The sequence below is a fragment of the Varroa jacobsoni genome, unplaced genomic scaffold (genome assembly GCF_002532875.2).
Source record: "Varroa jacobsoni isolate VJ856 unplaced genomic scaffold, vjacob_1.0 scaffold_190, whole genome shotgun sequence".
Taxonomy (NCBI): Eukaryota; Metazoa; Arthropoda; class Arachnida; order Mesostigmata; family Varroidae; genus Varroa; species Varroa jacobsoni.
Genome location: NW_019213092.1, coordinates 11252 through 33191, shown reverse-complemented (window position 1 = coordinate 33191; position 21940 = coordinate 11252). Strand labels below are relative to the sequence as shown.

Sequence of the window (21940 nt, the reverse complement as noted above, 5' to 3'; positions counted from 1 at the left end):
AAGTAGCTTTATTTACGTAGTACTTTCGTCATAAAATGCCTTCCACAAACAACACAGTCTCGTTGAGAACGACGTTAACAAGATCGTGTAGCCTACTCGTTCTATGTACCATAACGTGTGGAACACGTTCGAAACGGACCTCGGTGCAAATTTACTACTTCCAGCCTTCCCTTAATATTGTCACCGCGAAACTGTTGTTATTCATCTAGCTTGTCATGACACGTAGTAATTTACTAAGCTAAACCTCCGCTTAAGCACGCGCCCATCTTCCTGTGTCGCTAGATGTTAATCCAGACCGCTCACGTCGGTTGATTGAGGTCAGCATAGGGAAACGGTGTATAAAATATATGGGTGAATGGCTCTCCTAAAGGAAGTTGTCAACTCGAAATAGGATCGAGAGCGCCCAGTATGAGAGGATTGCTTCGTCTCTAATAAACAGCCTTGAAGCATCGTCATCCGAAACAATATGCGACGTCTTGAGAAAGCCCAACGGCTTTCATTGTTCACAGTCTGATCTAATTCGAAACAGTTAGTTCTTACCGTGGCAATCCAGATTAATAATTCAACATTTGAACGTTTTACGAGCCGGCAATGTTCGAACAACGTCAGCGTCAGTTGAGTACAGACGCGTACGCTAGCTAGAATTAAGACCAATATCTGCGTCTGGACGGCGAGGTAACCTTACGCATATGTATAGATATAGAATACTTATATTGCTTGATAATTAGAGCAAGATCAATCTTGAACTAGATCCGTTTGCTCTATTCGAAATATACGTCACGTTTGCTGTGAAGTATCGATGTCTTAATCGAAACAAGCTAGCACGAACCTATCCCCATTTTTTCCAAATAGAGTACCAGTAAGGGAAACCACTTGCTTTCTTTCTCGATTTAACTCCTGGTCTATTTCCAAAGTCTCCTGCAGACCGTGTGCTTAGCTTTTAGTTAACGCTAAACACAGGCGACATTAAAGAGTAATGCGCCTCAATTTCTAACGAAAAGCTGACTATAAATATATTATATTAGATATATCTGGACAAATTCCAGGTTAGACAGAACTGACTAATCTGATGACATTATACCTGTTCCAAACTCATTCTCTGTCCGGTGATGCTGGTCGGTGCCGTCAAGCCAAATGCGATACATTGATGGTCCTTCTACTTACATCACAGAATTGTTTGTATCTTATATAATGAAGTCCCAATCGTCTAATTTCTTAACCAATTCGCGGCTAATTCTATTTTTTTTATGTTTAGTGTACACCATAAATGGATTAGGCACTAACCTTGAGGCTATGATGCCGCGTGGGTCCCGAACTAAATGTACTATTGTGGTCGTATTTGTAAAGTCCGGATCTCTGGCTATCAGTTCTATTGTCTGGAGCAGCGGTAAACGTACCAGTTTCATCACCTACGATATGTCAGGGGAAAAGATTAGAACGAACATGATTCTTATCGTTGCCAGTTGACGGGTCGTGTTTTACGGACCCCAAATCTCGTTACGATAGAGGGCCCATTTTTAGTGCAACAGTCACATAAAAACTATTCTCTATTTTTCTATCGTATATGTTAGACCCCATGAAATCCTCGTAAGGGACCGGTATTTAGAAATAGTGAAACGATCGCAAATTAACAGGCTTTTTTCTAATCTTTCGTTGCTATTTAACTCGTTCGAGGTCGAAACGAATCGTTCCAAAGGAACAAATTTGTCACAGCTTCACCAAAATCTGAGCCATACCTCTGAGCGGTACTACGAATAAATGAGTCAAAAGTGCGTAAAATGGTTCTCGCGACCATTTTACAGTGTTTTGATTCTATTAAATTAACGCTCCAAGATATAGGTACTTTTCGAAATTATCAAGGGCCCAATGCATTTATCCGTAAACGAACAATCGAAACGAAAAGATAAGTCAGCAGAGCCTCGAATTAGGACCTAAACCAATTAAAAAAAGAAGTGATATTCGTAACTGAAAATTGAAATTTAGTGGCTCGAGCCCGAACCGCGTTGTGCTAAGTCCTTATAGTTGATAAAACATTCATTGCGAATAGAGAAAAAAGGCTTGACGCAAATCTTTTCGTCGACCCTCGAATCGTTACCTTCTGCTAGCATTATACGTTAGCATTATATCACGGCGCAGGGATTTGACACACTCGCCGTTAAGGCTTAGTTTAGGTCCCGAGATACGATTTTATGTTATAGAAATACATGTTGAAGGACTCCGCATCGGTCCGCTTCTTTTACATGACTATACTCAATAGACACATAAATACATCTAGTTTTTTTGAGCCATAGCACTTAAGTGAGCGCTCTCCTTATTTTTACTGCGAGAAAAAGATTCGAATCGAAAGAGGTCAAACCATTTTTAGATTTCAACATAATTTACTGATCGTATGCAATAATAATAATAAAGTTGTTAATTTGTTTTTTTGTTAATTTGGTTACGCACATAGTACAGCGCTTGGGGATAGCACGACGTATTAAGACTTTGGTTTAGGTAGCGGCAACGCATGACTACACCAATATGAATCTTTGTACCTTACTAGCTAGCCAATCCTTTTTCTAGACACTTCTTGATGGGTTATAAAAATCCTGATCCATTTCTAAATGACAACTTGTCAATTTTCATGACTAAGGTACTATAAAGAGAGTACATGAGCTTATGGAAGTTGACACATGTCTATAGGCTTGGCATAAGAAAGCCGTCGCAATTATTGAGTTATATATTTGGGCGTACACACGATGATAATTACAGAAATCGAAGAAAAAGCCACACAAGTAGATCTTCGTATAGACAAGGCGCGAAACTGAAAGTGAAATTAGATGTAAAACGAACAAATTAAATAATATCATGCCTGTCGCGATTCGCATACGGAGTTACGTCGGAAGCTTTAGATAATATTACCACACGTAAATGCAGAAAAGATCAGCGCAAAACGGAATATGGAAGTGTTGAATAGTCATTTATTCAAAGTACTACCGAATGATCCTCACGGTTTTTACGCTATGCAGCCTAGCATCGACGTGACACAAAATGATCGAACCTTATCGGTGGAGTCCTTCCAGGTGGCTAAACCTCGCTGATCCGATATAACTGGGCCAGATAGGGGTAGAATACGATGCGTGTCGTGCCGACGATAACGGATTCCTTGTATAAACACAGCAACGACAAATTGCGTCAGCTGACCGGCGAGGACTAGGAACTAGCACGCTAGACTAGGAAATGGCGAACTTCACCGATATAGCTACGCGGAGTCACGGGTTGTAGCGTGAGTAGGCATTTCAAGCAAAAGATTAATTCGACCACTTTTTGATATTACAGCAACCGGTGCCATTCGAATCTATTCGAACTACTGCCAGAATCCGTTTTGTTATACATTAACTTTAGAGTAAGGGTCGAATTTTGTTTTCAGTAGATTGGAGCAGTAGGTTGTCATCCTGATAACAAAACAGACCTTAGCAAAGATCTTCGGGAAGATGGGAGGGACGAACAGGCCCCGTTCATCAGAAGTGACGCCGATAGACGTTTTTGTCGAGATACCTTAAATATGCCAGAAAACCAGCGATACTAGAACATTTAAAAACGCGCCGCAACATCCGAGTGAGTTTTTGAGTCGATAGCTTACTATTACTAACAACGTATTAACCTGAACGGACCTCTGCGATGAGAAGAAACGTTCTGCACTCTATATGATCATTTGTAGTCTGCAAGGTTTCATAATGTTTATATCTGACATTTTACGTGCAGTAGTAACGTGGTTAGCTGTCACAGCTAGGGCCATATGAGGTAACCTACGTCCGAATCTGGGTATAGACACACTTCATTTATAGCTTGGGGCTCAGCAGAAACACCGAATGTAAAATTTAAGTTATTTCTCATTGTTGACATTTTGAGACCTGTTTCGATAAGAATTATTCCTCGCTGAACAACACCCCCCAGCCAGTTGCACGATTAATGCACAACTACCAGATCTTATGATGGACTAACAAATAACTAAAGTTTTTCTCTGGACCAGTCATAAATTTGCCATAAGTAAAGGATATTTAATTTGCAGGTAGCTTATTTCTTATTATAGTCTTCCTGTAGGGGCTGACAAACGCGGCAGATAAACATTGTGCCTGAACATACTTCATATACAGTACTGTCACATAAAGATATTGCCAATTATCTATCAGTTATAATTAAACAAGTTACGATTAATCATTTTCATTGTACATTATAGGAATGATCAATGAGTTCACAAACGAACTGCCCATCCACTAACAACAACGTCAACTTACTTCGACGTCAGCAGTACTTAGGTCCATAGACAGCGTTACATTATGCCGTTAGCTTATTATATCTGGGGAAATGGTTAAAATTTCTAGAAATCGTTGCCGTTACGATTAGCGGGCGACAATAACCTTAGCCCAAATTTTGAATCGTACAATTTTTATCCAGTTTAACTATCGTGAATATAAGTATCTGTGTTTCAAGCCTTGGCTAAACGCAACAAGGAAAACAAAAAGAAAAAAAAAGAAAGCACGAATACTCTGCATATCTTAACGGCTTCACTCAATCGAAGGCTTCTTGGAAACATTCTGTTATGCCTCGTTGCCAGCTAACTATAAACGTGAATTCGATATCGCGAGTTCCTATGAACAAAGGAAAATAAACATCTTCCTATGTTAATAAAAATATCTAAAAAGAAAAAATAAGTAAAAACTTTCCGTGACGAACGATGACATGGAAAATGCGCATGTTAAATATTCCGGTCGTGAAATGGTGCAACAAAAGATGAGGCTGATAAATAATGTAAAGTATGTTGAAAAAATCTGAACGACTGCCTGCGCAGAACGCACACCCGTTGCACAACTAGTACCTGAAGGGGGCGGCTTCGGCATAGCTTTTCCAAAAACTCTGTGTTTCGGCATTTTCTAATGTTCCTGCGACATGCAAGTTTCAGGACCGGATTTCGATTCATAAGAAAACCCTTTTTGTATGTCAGAAGCCAGCTGACGTAGTCGGGTATTTCCGTGAACTCGCAGCGTAGTATATGTTGCAACAAATATGCTGTTATCTGATGTCCTGTTCTGGAAATATTCACTATCAAACACAGAGAGAGAAAATTAATAGGCTGCTGTTCGAATATATTTTTTGTTATCTCTTGTATCCAAAAATTCATAAATGTTTTTGCACAGTCAGCGTGGCAAAACCGGCATGTAGAACGGCGCGAAATTTAATTAACAGAAAAAGGTACAGAGGTCGCTTAGATAAATCGTGTCGAAATTATATGATTTTTCTATAATGTTGATATTATATAATATCACGTATATTTTTTGGCATTACAACAATGAAGTGCATTATCCTGACAAACACATCAAGTAGTCATGGAGTAAGATATGTATGCGCTCTAGATGCTCTATAGTGTACGGCTGCGAATAGTGCTAATCTTTTGAAATTTTCAATATGAACAAAAATGTTCCCTGAACTGACGTCATGTCTTATAAGACATACGTAAATGATAAAACCACATCAACTCTGGAGAAACTATATCGGAGAGTGGGTTCGATCCTGTCGTTTCCCTCTGTCGCTGTATTTTCCCTAGGAAGATTTTCGCAAAATTTTCTGTCAAAGTCTGAACTATGAAACTTGGGAGGCAAAAAAACTTTTTGAGTCCTCTTAAGTTAAACAATTTTTTCGAAGTTCGACACAGTAACGAGCAAAACTTTCTCGCTCTGTATTTAGAAACGCCGAAAATTTCGTTATGAAATGTATGCTTCGGTTTTTTGCTTTTCAAGAAGATTTCATTTGTATAGAAAGAAGACAAGAAAGTATCGTCAAAAACCATAATGTAACTAATGTTGACATTATCTTCCGAATTCTGCGCAGAATGGCATCGTTAAATGAAGGACTTCGCCACCCCTCAAGTAGAATATAACCCAGTGGACGACTAAAGCGAACTAACACAGTAAATGTTGTTTCATGCGCAAAACGGTGTTATTTACAAACAACCAATTGTCCCGCTGAGAATTTCCACAGATACAATTGCTTACTTAACAATTTATGCTTATAACAAGCCATGCCTCGTAAGCCAGTTACACTACGTCCTATTTATGCGAATTGTTTATATGAAAACGTGAGCTTTTTTTTACAGGTTAAAAATTTACCTCATATAAACATGTTAGTCATGGCACAACAGCTTTGCGTTTGTTAACTAAATCTAGTATAAAACCGTGTGAATCGTAAACGTAAAAGTGAGAAATACTGAAGGGCGCTTACCTCTGATAGAACCCTTAATATTTCTCCTCGCTTTTTTTTCGAAATCAAGGTGATCCTTATTTGCGCGGCGTGGAAAAAAAATCTATATATATATATATATATATATAAAGCGTTTTTCTCCTGTTTGAATATTTAGAACAATTGAGGAATGTTTAGACACCCATCGGTTGATTTTATAGTCGATTTAGATAGTTTTTTTAATTGCCGACTAGAAGAAAAAATAATGCTCAACGTAATCGTAAGTGACATGTGTTGCATCGTTATTACTTTAGATTATTTTTAATCCTCATTGTAGAAGGAAGTTCTCAGAATCACCTCTTCGGTATAAGACCAAGGGGCTGTCCGTTTGCAAGGGGCAATCCGAGTGAGTTCTGCCGGATTTATTCGTCGTTTTTGTAATAAACTCATGTCAAACGAAGCGATATAGCGACCATACATGCGGCCACTTACCTTTCCGAATTCTGTGTGCTCCACTTATATGCAGTGGCTCGAAGTGGTAAAAGGAACTGGGAGGTGTTTGTAGAATTTCTCCGAGAAACGAGCTCCCTGACCGGAAATAGGCGACAATTACAATTCGACGGATCTTTGTCGGAAAATGGCTCTCATGGCTTGCTTGATCGATTGGTAATTGACCAACAACCTGTTTCACGGCAAGAGGTATACGTAACTGGCACACCCTAAAGCACAGTGCATTATATAGCTAGCAAGTATTTGACACAAACAAATAATTCGCCTGGCTTAACTAAAGTATTGCCTAATTATGATATATTATGTAGATTTGCATCTAATTAACCGTATCCTAATACATTGTTTTTCATACACAATTCATTCAGGACATTAGCAGGACTGGTCGTTCTTGATAAAGCCCCTTGCTTTTAGTCAATATAGTGCAAACAACTTGAATGGCTTCACTAAATGAGGCGCCTCTCCTCGCCCACCTCGTCTTGTGTAGTCCCCTATTTTGAAGTTCACTCCGCTCAATAAATCACCGAATTAATTGTTTCTAAATTACTAATTACCATAGTTCGATTATAGTATTCCCGATGAGGTTCTACAAGTAGTAGAATTTTCTAGAAATTATCAATTGCCGTTGAATAAACGGCATAAGGGCAGATTTATATAAAACGAACCAGCTATTTTACCAGCGTTTGCTGAAGTTCCAAGAAAAACTATAAACTCACTGAGGTCGGCTACCTTTAGCAGTGATTCGAAGAGGTTGTCTATATTCCTTTGACGAATTACTTTATCATGCAGCGCACCATATACAGACGTTCTCTTTGCAGCGGAAGAATGTCCAGACTTAAAAAACAAGGCGAGTTAGATTAGCCGTCACTAAGATAGCCATCTTTATTATTATTATGTAAATTATTAGATAAAAATAAAACTTTGATATTGGTTATATTTTGTCGTATCGTAAGAGGAAGAAAAAATACATGAAGTCAGTGTAGGCAACCGGTTTTCAAATTCACACATTTATTGAACCTACTAATGTTAAAACCGTAAAATATCAATGTGTTCTTCTTAAAAAGTCCCGGAGCTAAGTTGCTCTTCCAGCTTACATGCTGTATTTTTTCGTCGGTAAGCCTCGCAACTTGAATTACATAGCGATTCAATCAATAGCTACATTTGGCTATAGAGGAACAATAGGTAAAGACATCATAAAGGCATGCTTGTTCGTTCTTCAAAAACAGGGATTTAACTTTTTGCGGAGTGCTTTCGCATTTATAAATAGTGTTTACTTTTCATCTCAGCGCTACGATTTGCACGAGTCAGAACTAGGGACCGTTAAAATAGTATCGTATATTCATGTACATTGAACTAATTTTTAAGATGAAAATATATCGAAATCGTTGTGTCCAGTACTCTACACAGAGCATTAGATGACAACTTCTACATGCCATATGTTCTTGGCTTGTTATTAACTTAAGTCCAAATAAGTTTATATGTACGCTATTTATGCTATGATGCGGTTGGCATTTTAAATTGACGTGGGCTGGTGAGCTAAGCTATTGCAGCATTCAGTAAATTTTTATGGCGTTTAGAGCGTTTAAAAAATGAACATTTGAGATTTAAGTTGCTTCAAGTACTGCTTCAAACGGCCATCTCTCAGCATGAAACGAAGTGTCTAATGCCCAGTTTTGAATCTAGCTTACCACATGTTCCCAACTTTCCTAGGCAAACACGCTATTACTGCATTACCGTACACCTAACCAAAACTTGTTAGAAGTTCCGGAAATGCCTGATGCACATGGGTGGCCGGCGTCTGATGTAACATTTGCAAACTCTACCCCCTCAGCCTCACCCTCGTCCTCACCCCGAGATTTGGGACTGCGCTAGAATTTTAATGCTTCCGAAAACCCGTTAACAATCAGACGTACCTTATGTACCTCTCGTATGCCCGGCATGAACCTGTTGTCACTTTCTGGCCCATCTGTGATTGAAGCAGAATTAGAGGATGTGTCCAGTTTAGATTGTTGTTGTCATTAGTCTGTCCGTTCAAGGCCTCCTCACCGTACCAACCAATAGTGCCATCTAGCGGCGTATAACTAGAACTAGTGTGAAGAGAAATAAACGAACAATGACACAATACCCATAAATACTGGACATATTTATTGGAAGGTGTTTTAATACGCTTTGCCTAGTAGAAAAGACGAAATCTCACATTAGCATTCTTGACAAAGTAGAAGCAAATACGTCCATTCGCATTGTCAACGTTTGCAAAGGTTTGCCGTACAATCAACATAATCTACCAGTTGTCTAATGCCAGTATTCCAATAAAGTTCTACCTTCAGAATTAATATAAATAATTTTGGTAGCCGTCGTATAGGTTAAATGTATTATTTATATCTTTACGCTGGCACAAGGGTCATATCGATCTTCCGAAGCAGTTTTCTGCGAAATTCGTAATGACTGTATCAGTGGCCTTAACTGTTGAACTTGATGGAAAACGGGTTCATGCTCATCAGTCTGCTTGCTGCCTTATGATCTCAAAAATAGCAGTCTACAGTTATGTCCTAAGTACTTTTATGTGTTAACGTGAAGGCCTTAGAATACTCGACCGACCTTAGGCACAAAGGAATTTCACTGGCAATGCTATATGTATCGGTAAGCTATTGCCCCTGGGTGTTGAAAGAACCTCGGGGGGAAGTTTCAAGCAAGCTTCGAGGAGCCCAGCCTTCTAGTAGGCAGCTTGTCAGAACCAATTAACTGACGTAGCTATCGATACGTCCTAAGCCTGACCGTGTTGGCTATGAGCGTGCAGGTTTACTTGTTCTTCTCGAAGGTTGCAAAAACCAGCACATTTAACTGCTTTCCATCAATCTGCGCCACAAACAGTGTTGAATATTATATAACCGAAACTATGCGTTTATCCTTTTGATTAATTACTTTAATGGGAAAAGCAAAAAGGAAAGAACGGTCCTCATTGAGCTTAACACTCTGTCGCAGCTGATGTGTAAAGCCAAATTTCCGGTTTTCATATACAGATTAGTATAGTATATATATTAGTATAGTATATATATATATACACACACATATATATATATATACACGTATATACAGACTAGAAATTATGACGAACTCTTCACATGCTTATGTGAATCTGCTGCAATCTATAGACGCTGATTGTATAACTGTGAATTTGTATTATTACTGCCGCTCGTTTCACTCGTATTTTTTTTTTCGTCATACGTTCGTTTGTTATCAGTTGTTTTCGCTTCCTAATAGCGCAAATGATCGATGATTCGAATTTGTATTTTGGTTAGCACGTCTTCAATACGCACTACACTTCAGCATCAGCCATCAGAAGTACTCATTAGCAAATCATGCCGTCGCTAAGATAGCCGCAAATAAAAGGTTGCAAGGTAGGCCAGAGCGCGAAAATAGGTCGCGTTTCATAAAGTGCCGCTAAATCTTAGCGCTAGACGCTGCCTAATGTGTGTCTATCGAGGGCAAAGTCGCTCCTCATTGTTGCCATCCAGGCTAAGCTACCAACAACATCGTACGTGGCACCAACTAACTTTTTTCATTGGTTTTTAACACTAGACTGATGATAACATCCCCATATAAACTGACGAAAAACACTGTGAAACAAAGGGCTAATATCGCGTTCCAACTACGGCGCGGTGACATCACCAGTGAGTACATCTGAAATAAAATAATCATATTTTAATAAAAATTCGAATGAGTAATTATCTCTCAACATGACCTACGATCTACGAAATCTATTCTGTAACACGCAAACATCCGAAGGCCCGAAATACACTTCTCAGAAAATGAGGAAACAGCCGTTGGCTACGAGAGGAACGTCTATCGACCAGTGAACATTGAAAAATAGTGTATTAGGCAATTGTGTTGTTTGAAATCCTCTTTTAATCATGCAGTAAAATATCATAAATAGATATTCCTTTATACTCGTAAGTAGCAAGCGTTAAAGCTAGACACCCCTACTATTTGCATGAGTGTGCGATCATTAGACGAGTGAGTAAGGATATTTACTTGGATTTATATGGAGTACTATTTACATTGGATTTTTTTCATCCATACATAGACGGTCTTGAAAGCGTAATGTAATACCTTCAGTTTATATCTGTCCATTTCTATATATGTTTTCATCTGTCGCAACCGAAAGGCAACGGCGGAATTAAATGCCCCTATTTGTTTCACCCGCCTACTTATGGAGGACTTATGTCGTCGAAAACAGGCCAACATTAAAAGTTCGTCTAAAAGATATACAAGTCCACTTCGGATTCAAACTCTCGCGACTCGTTTCCATAGTAACAGTTTTTGCCTTCTTTGCGGTGCCTCTAGTTTGCAATGAACACTCAAACTGTTCGTGAGAGCTTGTAATCCACTCAAATTTGTGGTGACTATACATTGGCTGTCCACTATTCCGATTAATCTGCGATATAGTTTCTGCAAATATGCTTTTGGACACGTACGCAATATCGAAGCCATCATTATATATAGATATGCCACCAAATCTTAGGTTGTTTATGCTCGATTCCTAAAGTTACTTAAAAACAAAATTTTTATCGGTTCTTTAGAATTTCGCTCCATGTTTCCTTCGACATAACCGCCGTTCCGGAGATTCTAAACCGATCACAAGCACACAGTAATGTTCTTGTTGTGATTCTGTGATTGTCCTATTTGTAGCATGAGTACGTCGTGGTGAGACTTGTTGTACTGGGTCCACGGTACTCCGTGTGTAGTAATCCGACGAGTTAACCCCGAAACATTCGTACGCAGCCAGCGTACGCATTAGTGAATGAACTGGTGCACCACTTTATTGAATGACGTGTGGTCTCTCGCTTCAGCCATCCACGATCGCACAGGAGGCCTGTTTAGTGATTCATTTGCATTTCCGGAAGCAGCATTGTCGTCTGACGCCTGTTTCAGTGCACGTCACATTCAGAGCTGCCGTTGGCCGATGATATGTTTCTACTTACAATAGGCGTATCCTACAAAACGTGAACAAATAAATTCTTCGTTCTCCTACCTCAACTTCGTCTGCGGCCACACACTCGTATGTCTATCTGACGGAGCCGAAGATTTCTTGGGTCGATCGGGATCATTTCGGTTACGCTTCCTCTATCACGCAGAAATTAGATGAGATTAGCCTGCTATTTTTTTTAGCCATGACGAGCTTCTTGTTTTATTATGAAAAAAACTGTTTTTTGTTTGCAATTAGGAGGCAATTAACAATTTAGACGGCATGTCTTCTCTTCATTTCCACCTAAAAATAGGATCGATTTCAATTGACGGTATTTGCTTGAGTTCAGGTTTCTATACTTCGTTACAATAGTAAGGCTGCGGAAAGAGGAGAAATACGGTTCCTGCCAGCCTCTACAAACAAACGAAGCGTCATTCAACGGACATCAAAAGCGTGCATAAACTGAAGCATCCTACATAAATCTATATAGACTTCATTCTGCCTCAAGAAGGTATGCGCGTGACTACGTATTGATTTGGGAATTTGATTTTCAGAAAAAAAACACCTCACTTTAAAGGCCTATTGCGTACGTGCGTCACATCATTGGCATCGTCGTCACGAACTCGATTAACGATCTTCATTGTGGAGCATGACCTATTGTAGTGGCAAACTGTACGGCTTGAAGTTATTCAGTGTATACTCAACGTAATCGGCATTAGGCACGATTAAAATAACGATAGCAATTGATCTTACCTTTGACGTCGATTTAACGTCGATTACAGATATCGGTCACAGATTGCCATTAGGATTTCAATCAAAACCGAGACAACTCAAACGAGGTTCAGACAAACTAATTAAAGCATTCTAGTAGTTCTAGGAACACTTTTTATCACTAAACCAAGAATAGCTTTGATGTTTACTCGTAAAAAAAAACTACTTATTACAGACCTTCATCAAGGTAAATGAAGGCCTTAAAATTGATTACACTTCGTTGCTAGCAAAAATTCATTGATGCGAAGAGTACTATAATCGGCCTATTTTCCCACTGTGAAACGTGTTCAAATCTTGACTATGGTTCGACGGATCGGACCAGATCGAAACTCGTTTATGATGTGCTATTTAATATAAAAGGATAAGAACGGCAAGTGTGTTATCTTCAGTATAGTAGAAATGTTCTTCAGTATAGAAGAAACCTACTAAGGTCGAAAAGAGCCGGTATTTCGTATTCTGCTGCCGGCCACTCAGTGTTTTAGTTAATCATCCCGTATTGTTACGTTAAAACAAGAGTTCCCGTATTTTTTTTTACAAAAAAGAAAGACATTTATTTTCTACTTATATTCATTTATTATTTACCTCTAATGCGTTCCATCAGCATGTTATAATGGTATTATATTCTGAGTGCAATTTCAACTCGGGATAACTTCCTAAAGACAGATGCCCTATGTGGATAAAAACGCATTTTCGACTCCTTCTGTGTTGCGGATCTCGTTGAGACCAAAAAGGTTGTCGAAACAGCCCGAGACATTTACCCTGTGTATGATAACGATGCTATCGCTAAAACAGTGATTTGTCAAGTTAGAAATGATATCTAGGACCTAAAACTCTCTGGCCGACCATCTGAGGTAGTGGCGACCCTCTGAAGCAAGAAGTTCGAGAATTGGCCAAAAAAATAAGCTACAGTTAAAAGGACTCCATTAATCACCGCAGATCTCTTGGATTTACGCAGAACTTTGAAGCTTGAATACCCTATGAACTCTCTGAACCCAAAAAGGAATTACGGCTTGTCACTGTATCTTAACATCTCGCCTGCTACCAAACGTCATGCGGGCACAGTGATCGATTTTTGCACAGAATTGCCACTGGCGATGAGAACTAGGACCTGTGCGTCAACGTAAACCAAAGACCGGAATAATTGGTTTCACAAGAAGAGCCAACGCGCAACGTTCGACCAAACCTTCATCCGAAAAGAGTTGGTGGAATTGCGAGGCCCTGATTAATTGCGTCTTATGGACCAGACAGTTAATGGGAACATTCGCTTTGCCGGGTGCATCTAATCAGCCAGGCTACCCAAAAGAAACGATCCAGCAGATAAAGTTAAGCCAGCATGCTCCCCGAGAGTGCGAGACCACACACGACAAACATTGACAAAACTGTCTTCCTGTCATTCGAATGAGAAGTCTTGCAGCACCCTCCAACATGCTGCGGATTCTGCCCCGACCTTTTTCGTTCATGGGGGGTTCACTCACGTCCGTGGCGTTACTCTCGATACGGATCAACAATTTAAAACGTGATTGGAAAAACCTAACGAAACGGCATCCATTATTTGGTGGAATTATAGGAAAAAGTCCTGATGGTGGAATTATAGGAAAAAGTCCTGAATGACTATAGGATATACATTATATAATGATTGATTGTCCTAGGAACAGAAAATATTTTCTAATCGATGAAAAAAGCAGGAGTTTCTATTTCCAGTTTAAAATATACCACGCGCCTAATGTCATGATTTAGAAGACGACGTAGTGATTCTTCATTAATCATTGATTGCTATCTTGATTAACGCACGGTTTTGAAATGATAAGACGACGTAGTGATTCTTCATTAATCATTGATTGCTATCTTGATTAACGGACGGTTTTGAAATGATATACATACATGTACATACGGACTTTCACCTTTCATACGGACTATGTCTTTTAAGCGCTTGCGCCGTTCTCAAAAGGGTACCTTTCTGCGATCTGGTAATAATAGAAATGGGCTACTCCTAAGCCTTCCATAACTTTGTTCCATCATGAAATGACTATTAAAGGAGGTAAATTGACCTAACAGCGTACAGACGCTGAACATAGTACTGATGCGAGAATAATGATGGTAGAAGCTTGTAATTATTATCGATCGGTACATAGCCTATGGTAACACGCGGTTGGGTACGTTGTGTTGCCTTCATCTAATAAATGGCAGCTATTGCGAGCCGTGTCCAGAGATAGTTGCGAAGCATAATGGTAATCGTAGTTGCTCGTTACGAAGCTACGGGATTCTGTGGAGAAATGGGGTATGGGACGAGCTGACAGAAAGAAGACTTCCATGGAATCTGCTACTACCGTTATAGTTCTGTGCTGTTGTAGGCTCTATCTACACACCGATAGTTGTATTGCGCCAACCAATTGCGTCTTCTCTGCTCATAGGCCGATAAAAGTAACATCCCCGACACGGTTCCCTTCCACAACATACACAGGGGATCCGACGATGCGTTCGACTTTACTGTGAATTTTCACGAGCATTAGCTTCATGTAAACCCCGGCATTTGTGGTCTTCTAGTAAAAAGAACAACTAAGAATCCTGTCAACAAAAGACGCGAAATTCGTGTCTGCTATTCTGTGTGACGCAGACAGATTCGTGTTTATGCCGCTCTCGTACAGCGAGCCTAGTTTGCAATGAGGAATTTTCGAAGACCGGAGACTTAAAGCTACAAACAGAATAAGCGTAGTAGCACGCCGACGATGGTCCAGAGTCACGGCAGCAAATTGACGTGGTACAGAAGAACCATAGAACGAAAGGGGTTATATAAGTGTAGATGCGTATTGGGTACGGTTTCACGTGTCGCTGAATAAGAACTAGTACTAAATAGCGATAGACCGTCGACTATGTAGATAATACACGGGAAAGACCTCGCGAGGTGTATTAATAATCATGCAGAGGGGCCGACAACAAAATCATGCGTATACGGTGATGACCGAAAAGAATCGCTGCTAAGACTGGTACGTGCAGAAAAGTTACGCGCTCTATGACGATACCTCGACCTTGGTGCATTACGTATTAAGTGTTGGATGGAGTCAGTTAAAGTTGAAAATGTGCGACTTAAGTTTAAGAGGATCAACGAACACTGTTGTGCCAACTGAAATTGCCAGCTAAAAAAAGTCTGATAGGCAGAAAACATACTATGAGCCCAGAAGTCTGATATTTGAAAGTTTTTCCGCTTTAATCGTGTCCCTAACTTAGCATGTAGGCCATAACCATCAAACGAAATAAGGCTGTTGATGCACCATGATTCCTATTACTATTTAATCGTTCAAATATTCTACGCTATATTTACAAATTTGATGTCGCGAGTTCATGGTAAGGTGGAATATCTATGTAAAGTTCGAAGGGATAACATAGATATTGTATTATCCTGAACTGGATAAGTGTTCAGGGATGAAAAAATCTTAGATCGAGAATAAAATTCTGATTATTTATTATATTAGAACGTATTGAATGATGCAAAGCGTTTTCTAACTAATTCAACATGTTGCATTTAGCGTTCACTAAGCGATAATAAAATACAATTGCACGATGTGCTGAATATACATCACATGAATTATTTATTTTAATGTGTTCACGATACAAGTGTGTGTATACCTAAGTAAGTATTATAATATGGATAATGAGTGCCGCTATATTAAACACCGATGCATTTACATATATCGCCTTCAGATTTGACTTCGATGAGAAATAGGTGAGCGAGTGAGCTTCGGCCAGTAATGTCAAAAGGTGTTCGACATATCGTTATATCCGTAACTTTTCAGATATGAACTTTCGGCAGCACTAGATCATATGTGAATTGCGTTGTTCAGAGTACCTTGTGGTGAAATATTTTCAGGTTGTTAGAAGTTGTTGGAGAACTTGAGGTGCTACATCGTACGAGACTAAGGTCGAAAGAACAGGAGGAAAACAGTTGAATTTGGTGGAAGAGTAGCACCTCTAGAGAGGAACGGAACCCTACAGAAAGATGGATGCAATATATGAGCACACTAGCCGTTTCTACAAATCGTTTGTTTTTCATTAATGTTAAACCACCTACAAAGCCAAGGCCCTAGATGAGAAAATCCAGGGTTTAGTAGGTGAGAGTTCCATACCACTTGGTAAATATGTTAGTCGTGTGGTCTGGTCCGTACGGTACATTCGCTCCTGTGAAATATAGATTCGCAGCGGTTAGTCTCTTGTTGTCTGCTGGCTTTAAGCAGAAGCTTTAATCTGCAGAGGAGAAATGTAATATATGTGTATATAAGAGTTAATAAAATATCTCGCAGTTATTCGACATAACAACGAGCTAATCACTCTGTGATTACCAGTTGTTATGTCGAGTTACGTTACAGTCTTACTGTGGAGGCTCAAATAATGGCGACGAGAACGATACCCAATATACGCCATAAGAGTGACACTTGTTAAGGACCGCACGACTTCAATATAACACCTACGCGTCCAGCGTTATTTTTAATCGAAGCGAAATGATGGATATTGCAGCGCCGTGGAGAGATAAAATATGTATTATTTCAATTGAAAATGTCAGCGAAAAAAGGTCACGCTAGTGCGCTCGAACTTAATCTCTGAAATCATTGGTTCAGAGAAGATACGGGACGAGCTTTCGACTAATCCAAGAAAGAAAATGCGTCACTAATATAAATGCGTGTTGGGTTATTTTGATTTGTACCAACGGTAGACATCGGTAGCAGTGACAGAGGTGTAAAAAATTCACATGATCTTTAGCTAACAATAGTTCATTTGGTGAACTGAAGGTGTACAATACTCCGCTATGTAAAATGCCTTTACATGAGCCACACGTAGATTATATTAGCGATTGACGGTTAACATTTTTCAAGGTCTATGTCTATAATACTACCAACGTCCAAATTCGCCCAGGTGACAAGTTCAGACAGGGGAGAGTGCGAAGTACAAATACTTCCTAGGGTAAGCATCGTCCTTATTTACACTTGTTCTTGGCCTTATTAGTCTGAATCTGTTGGTAGTCGGTAGTAAAGGTTCCTCAACCTGTACAGCTCTTAGATGAAGCGCAACGTTGACTTTATTAAGCTTCCGGGTCCAGGAGTACTCCAGAAGGTATTAGGGATCAACACGTACAAGGTATTATGTGCTACTAGCGTTGTCATAAGCATAAAAATTGTATCCTGTCCTATTTTTGTTTACGGGACATCTGCATGATCTTATTTCGACAAAAGCACTATGGATCTAGCCAAGTTTAACGTAAATTTGCTTCAGCGCTTGAAACACGCGCCTCAACTCTCTACGATGGCATATACGCCTGCATCGGGTTAGCCAATTAAAGAATAGTTATGCATGCCCTTTTCAACATAGACGACATAAGCTGTGAATTATTCAAAGCTCCCAGACTCATCGGTTACTCATACGAACGAAGCACAGCTGGTTACACGGGTACCCAAATATTCCGAAAAGGCTTGCATCTAATACGACAAAGCAAGCCATTGTTGAAGCTATAAAATGGCACGTGCGATTAAATTCTCTACACCAGCCTGTTTCAACACAGGGCTCTATATAGATTCCAAAAAAAACCTATTTCAGATAGTGAACAAGGCCCGGACCTTTTTTCGTGGATGCTGGGCAAATGACAACAAAGTAAAATTCGCTTGAACTTAGATGAAGTGCAACATTCTATTGTAAAAGGTAACATCATACATAGCATACATAAAACTGGCTCTGTTTGAATCAATTAAATAGTTAAGTACTAAAGGCCGTGAGTAAAAAATAATAGGTAAAAAAGATATAAGCCCAGGCAGACTAAAATGTAACCTTGGCTTTTAATATTTTTGTCCAGGACATCAGCCCTTCAAAACCCCACCACCTAAAATCATTTGTTAATAACTAACCTCGAACTAAGCTTTCAACATATCGAAATCCTTATATATATATATATTCCGCAATAAACAGAACGTAGCATTCTGGTAACAGCAATTGTTTGTCTTTATTGTTTAATCTAACTAAATTTATTATGTGAGTCGGCACTTACCTATAATAAAAATCGTGTATTATGGTGATATAATCAAAAATAATAGTTTATTATTTCACTCAATTAGTTGAATTCCGCTTGTTGAAATCTCGAACGATTGTGATAAACGTTGTGACAAATGAAGTGTAGAAAATCCCAATAAGAGCGAAACTGTTGCTTTGAAGAGATGAAAACTCACACATGTTTCATAAGAAGAAAATGCATTTTGAACAAAAGGCACCATTGAAATATTTTTCGTCAAAAATTCTATTTAAAATGTACAACCAGTCAATAGCGAGTGGCACTGGGATATGATAACGCAGTTTTTTTTTATGCTAGAAGGTATAGATCTCTTCCTTTTTCCAAAAGGAAGCCTCAAGAAGGCAACTCGTTACGAGGGAATATCCTATAGTACGCAACTATAAAAACGTTCAAAACTCTGCTTGTTGAAATTATTGGTAAGGCACTTCCTAGGCGCAGTTTGTCGACCTGATGTAACACTTGCCAATGATAAGGAGAAGGTTGAAACTTTGAAGAAGCACTTTGGCGAGACATATCCAACAACCGACAAAATAAATCAAAAGGTTTACTCCGAAAAAAAAAAAAATGTTGCACACGATATCCATATCCATCTATTTGGTAAAATATGAAGATGTTGTTGTTGAAAACAAGGGAAACGCAACACGGACTACCTACAATCGTAGAGGAGAAGCTTGGACTGTGTATACATACATGCATCGTTCTGATGAATCTTTGCGAACACTTTTCGACGAAGAAGCGGTAGCAGAGATTTTAAGACAGATCCCTCTAGTAATGAGTCGTTATCGTTAGTCTTGATGGCGTACTAAATGCTACGGAGTATCATAGCTGAAGTCACACTTAAAAATATTATTATATGGGGACCGATATCGGCCAGATAGTTCGTTTACGGACCACAAATCACTAAAGCATTTCAGTCTTTATCAGCAATATAATAATATACTTTGTGTAATTTTCCAGCTTTCTGCAGCCCTTAACGCATATTATACTGGTACCTCAAATGCATATTCCATACATGGGCTTGATACTAGCCGCTGTCGATATCGATAAAAATATATGCGGATGATATAAAAATATACGGAGCCGTAAGCGGTTCGTAAAAGAACTCTAATACTCAACGAGCTTTGGTAGATTGTTATGTATGTACGTTAAAACTGGGCCTATAATTGTCTATTGGAAGGTGCATTATTTTGCAGATTGGGCCTGCGAATACGAAACACGGCTACAGTAAAGATAATGAAGGTATAAATCACCTGAATACAAATTATTATTAAGGACCCTTATATCTAAATGGTTTAGGCCGGTAGATATAACGTACACATAATTCTCTATGCAACATAACGCTCCAGCTGGGCTTCAGATGGGACACTTCCAGTAAGGGATTCTGGTTTAATCTGTTTGCATATGTGTTAAACTAATGGTGATCTATGCAGCATCAGTGTGTATTTCCGGCTCGTTCTAAAATCATTGCGGATACATTTATAAGAACAGCAGCACACAAGAGCCAATGTAATGGAAATCCGCATAATACTACACCTATTTTAGATTGTTTGAAAATCTGAGATAGCACGAGATCTAGAAGGATGGACAAATAGAGTCGGAAACGGTTAACGCTTTATTCGATACTAGAAAGGTCATGATCAGGGTTTATGTTCCAGAAAAAAATTAACCCTCTATATATATATATATATTGCGCCGGCCGAGAAAGTAGATGTCTAAGTACTGGTTTGAACGGAGCTTGGGTATATAAGCCCTACCTACGAGTTAGCTGGTTCAGTCTCGTACCAACCACGGAACGACGACACTTACCTCCGACTAGATCTATAGAAGCTATTAAACACTTTTAGGTTTAGACAGGCCATGTGTATGATCGCATGACCCCTCTTTGATTGTAGAGGATGGAAGCTGAAATCGGGGACGGGCCATTTTTGCTACAACGGTTAGTGCCGGCGGCAGTGTTAGATCATAGTCCACATAAACGCCAGAGTTGAAGCAAAGGAGGGTATGATCATGAATCCTGCGGAAGGACAGAAAGGAAGATTAGACCGACGCCGTACGAAGAGCAAGTGGCCGGATACCGTATAGAGTTGGCAGATTAGTATGATCAAGACTTTGTGTTCAGAAAGGCGCTACTTATGATGAACTGATATAACTGACGGTGATAAGCTGAGGGGGGCGACCAATTGGAAAAATGCGGCAAAATCGTTTGACAAGGGTTGCCACAGGCGCAGCCACACGGGGATATGCGAACACTATGTGAACGAAGCATAGCTCGTTCGATGGCCCAGTGTAATGACGAGGACACGAATTAAAAAATAACTGTTAATTCGGACAGGTAAAAGCTCCTAGCCAACAACCTCAATGATCAGTCTTGTTCTTATCTTATCTAGAGAACACCCAAATTTTGCGAAGTATCGGCGATCCTTTATTTCACTCTGTTTGCGCCTGTATCGCTCTTCTTCAAACGCTGGAAATTTTTACATCAATGGCAATTTAATATGATAATTGGTCAACATAACTTGTTGTCATCTACATACAGATTCATATATATCGTAGATAGTAGCGAATCATTGATATATATTTATGTATAAGTTCTCAATAGTTTAAAACCATCCTGGGCCGCACTTCCAAACGACGTGTTAATGTAACGTACCTTTTTTTCTTGCTCAACTTACTTTTTCCAGAGTGGAATACCTGTTTTTTGTACTAAAGTGTAATCCAGAGCAACGCATGGACTCAAGTTCATGAATCATGACGAGTACTGCAATGCTGCTTTCAAGCATCAATGTCTTCACAAGAGTCGGCGATCATGAATAGATTTTTAAGGATTTTCTTTAACTGAAGATAATACATAATAAATAAAAAATTAGTTTTTACCTAATGCTAATGCAATATTTTGGCAAAAGCAAAAATAAATACGTGCGTTGTTGATAGCGATTAGAAGTACTTAGTAAAGCTTATTGGTTAAATTAGCATTATAGCTGAAGTAAATCCGCTTTATGTCCACGTTGTCTTTGTCTTGAACTTTTGTTGACACTTACCCATTATATTATACATCACAGTTGATATATTGACCATAATATTGTCTTGAAATCCTCTATCATGTACAAATTACAGTTAGTTAGTGCACAGAAAAATGTGTACTATTATAGATAATTCATTAATCTGTAGTTGTTCATTACCGGGATTCCGTTGTTACTCTGATAGGTTGCTACGACGATTGATAGTTTTGGTCTGAGGAAAAAAAGACAAGCTTTAAGGTGAACGCGGAACGAACCTGACAGCCCCACAGATGCATAAGGGCCATCATCCGTAATGATACCTCATATACCACCATATATATATGCCACCTGGAGCAGAAGTCCTATGCTCGATATCGCGACAGCCACCGTAACGACTCCCAAAAGGAGAAAAAACAAATGCTACAGACTTCT

At 39.2% G+C, this 21940-nt stretch overlaps 2 protein-coding genes across 2 annotated transcripts in view; one reads left to right on the top strand and one right to left on the bottom strand.

Moving 5' to 3' along the window:
• The window catches only part of LOC111272755 (carbohydrate sulfotransferase 5), a 20494-nt gene extending 7639 nt beyond the window's left edge, over positions 1-12855 (bottom strand). Inside the window, exons 1-7 of the mRNA XM_086973374.1 lie at positions 12443-12855; positions 8637-10404; positions 7453-7557; positions 6709-6898; positions 4859-5082; positions 3448-3537; positions 1285-1409 (exon numbers count right to left, since the gene is read on the bottom strand). Coding sequence (XP_086829500.1) covers positions 1285-1409; positions 3448-3537; positions 4859-5082; positions 6709-6898; positions 7453-7557; positions 8637-8663 — 761 coding nt within the window. The 5' untranslated portion in view covers positions 8664-10404; positions 12443-12855. The remainder of the gene's footprint in view (positions 1-1284; positions 1410-3447; positions 3538-4858; positions 5083-6708; positions 6899-7452; positions 7558-8636; positions 10405-12442) is intronic.
• Positions 1-21449, top strand: part of LOC111272741 (uncharacterized) — a 67939-nt gene extending 46490 nt beyond the window's left edge. Inside the window, exon 4 of the transcript XR_015315826.1 lies at positions 21191-21449. The gene's annotated coding sequence lies outside the window, so the exon portion shown is untranslated. The remainder of the gene's footprint in view (positions 1-21190) is intronic.
• Positions 21450-21940: the final 491 nt, after the last annotated feature.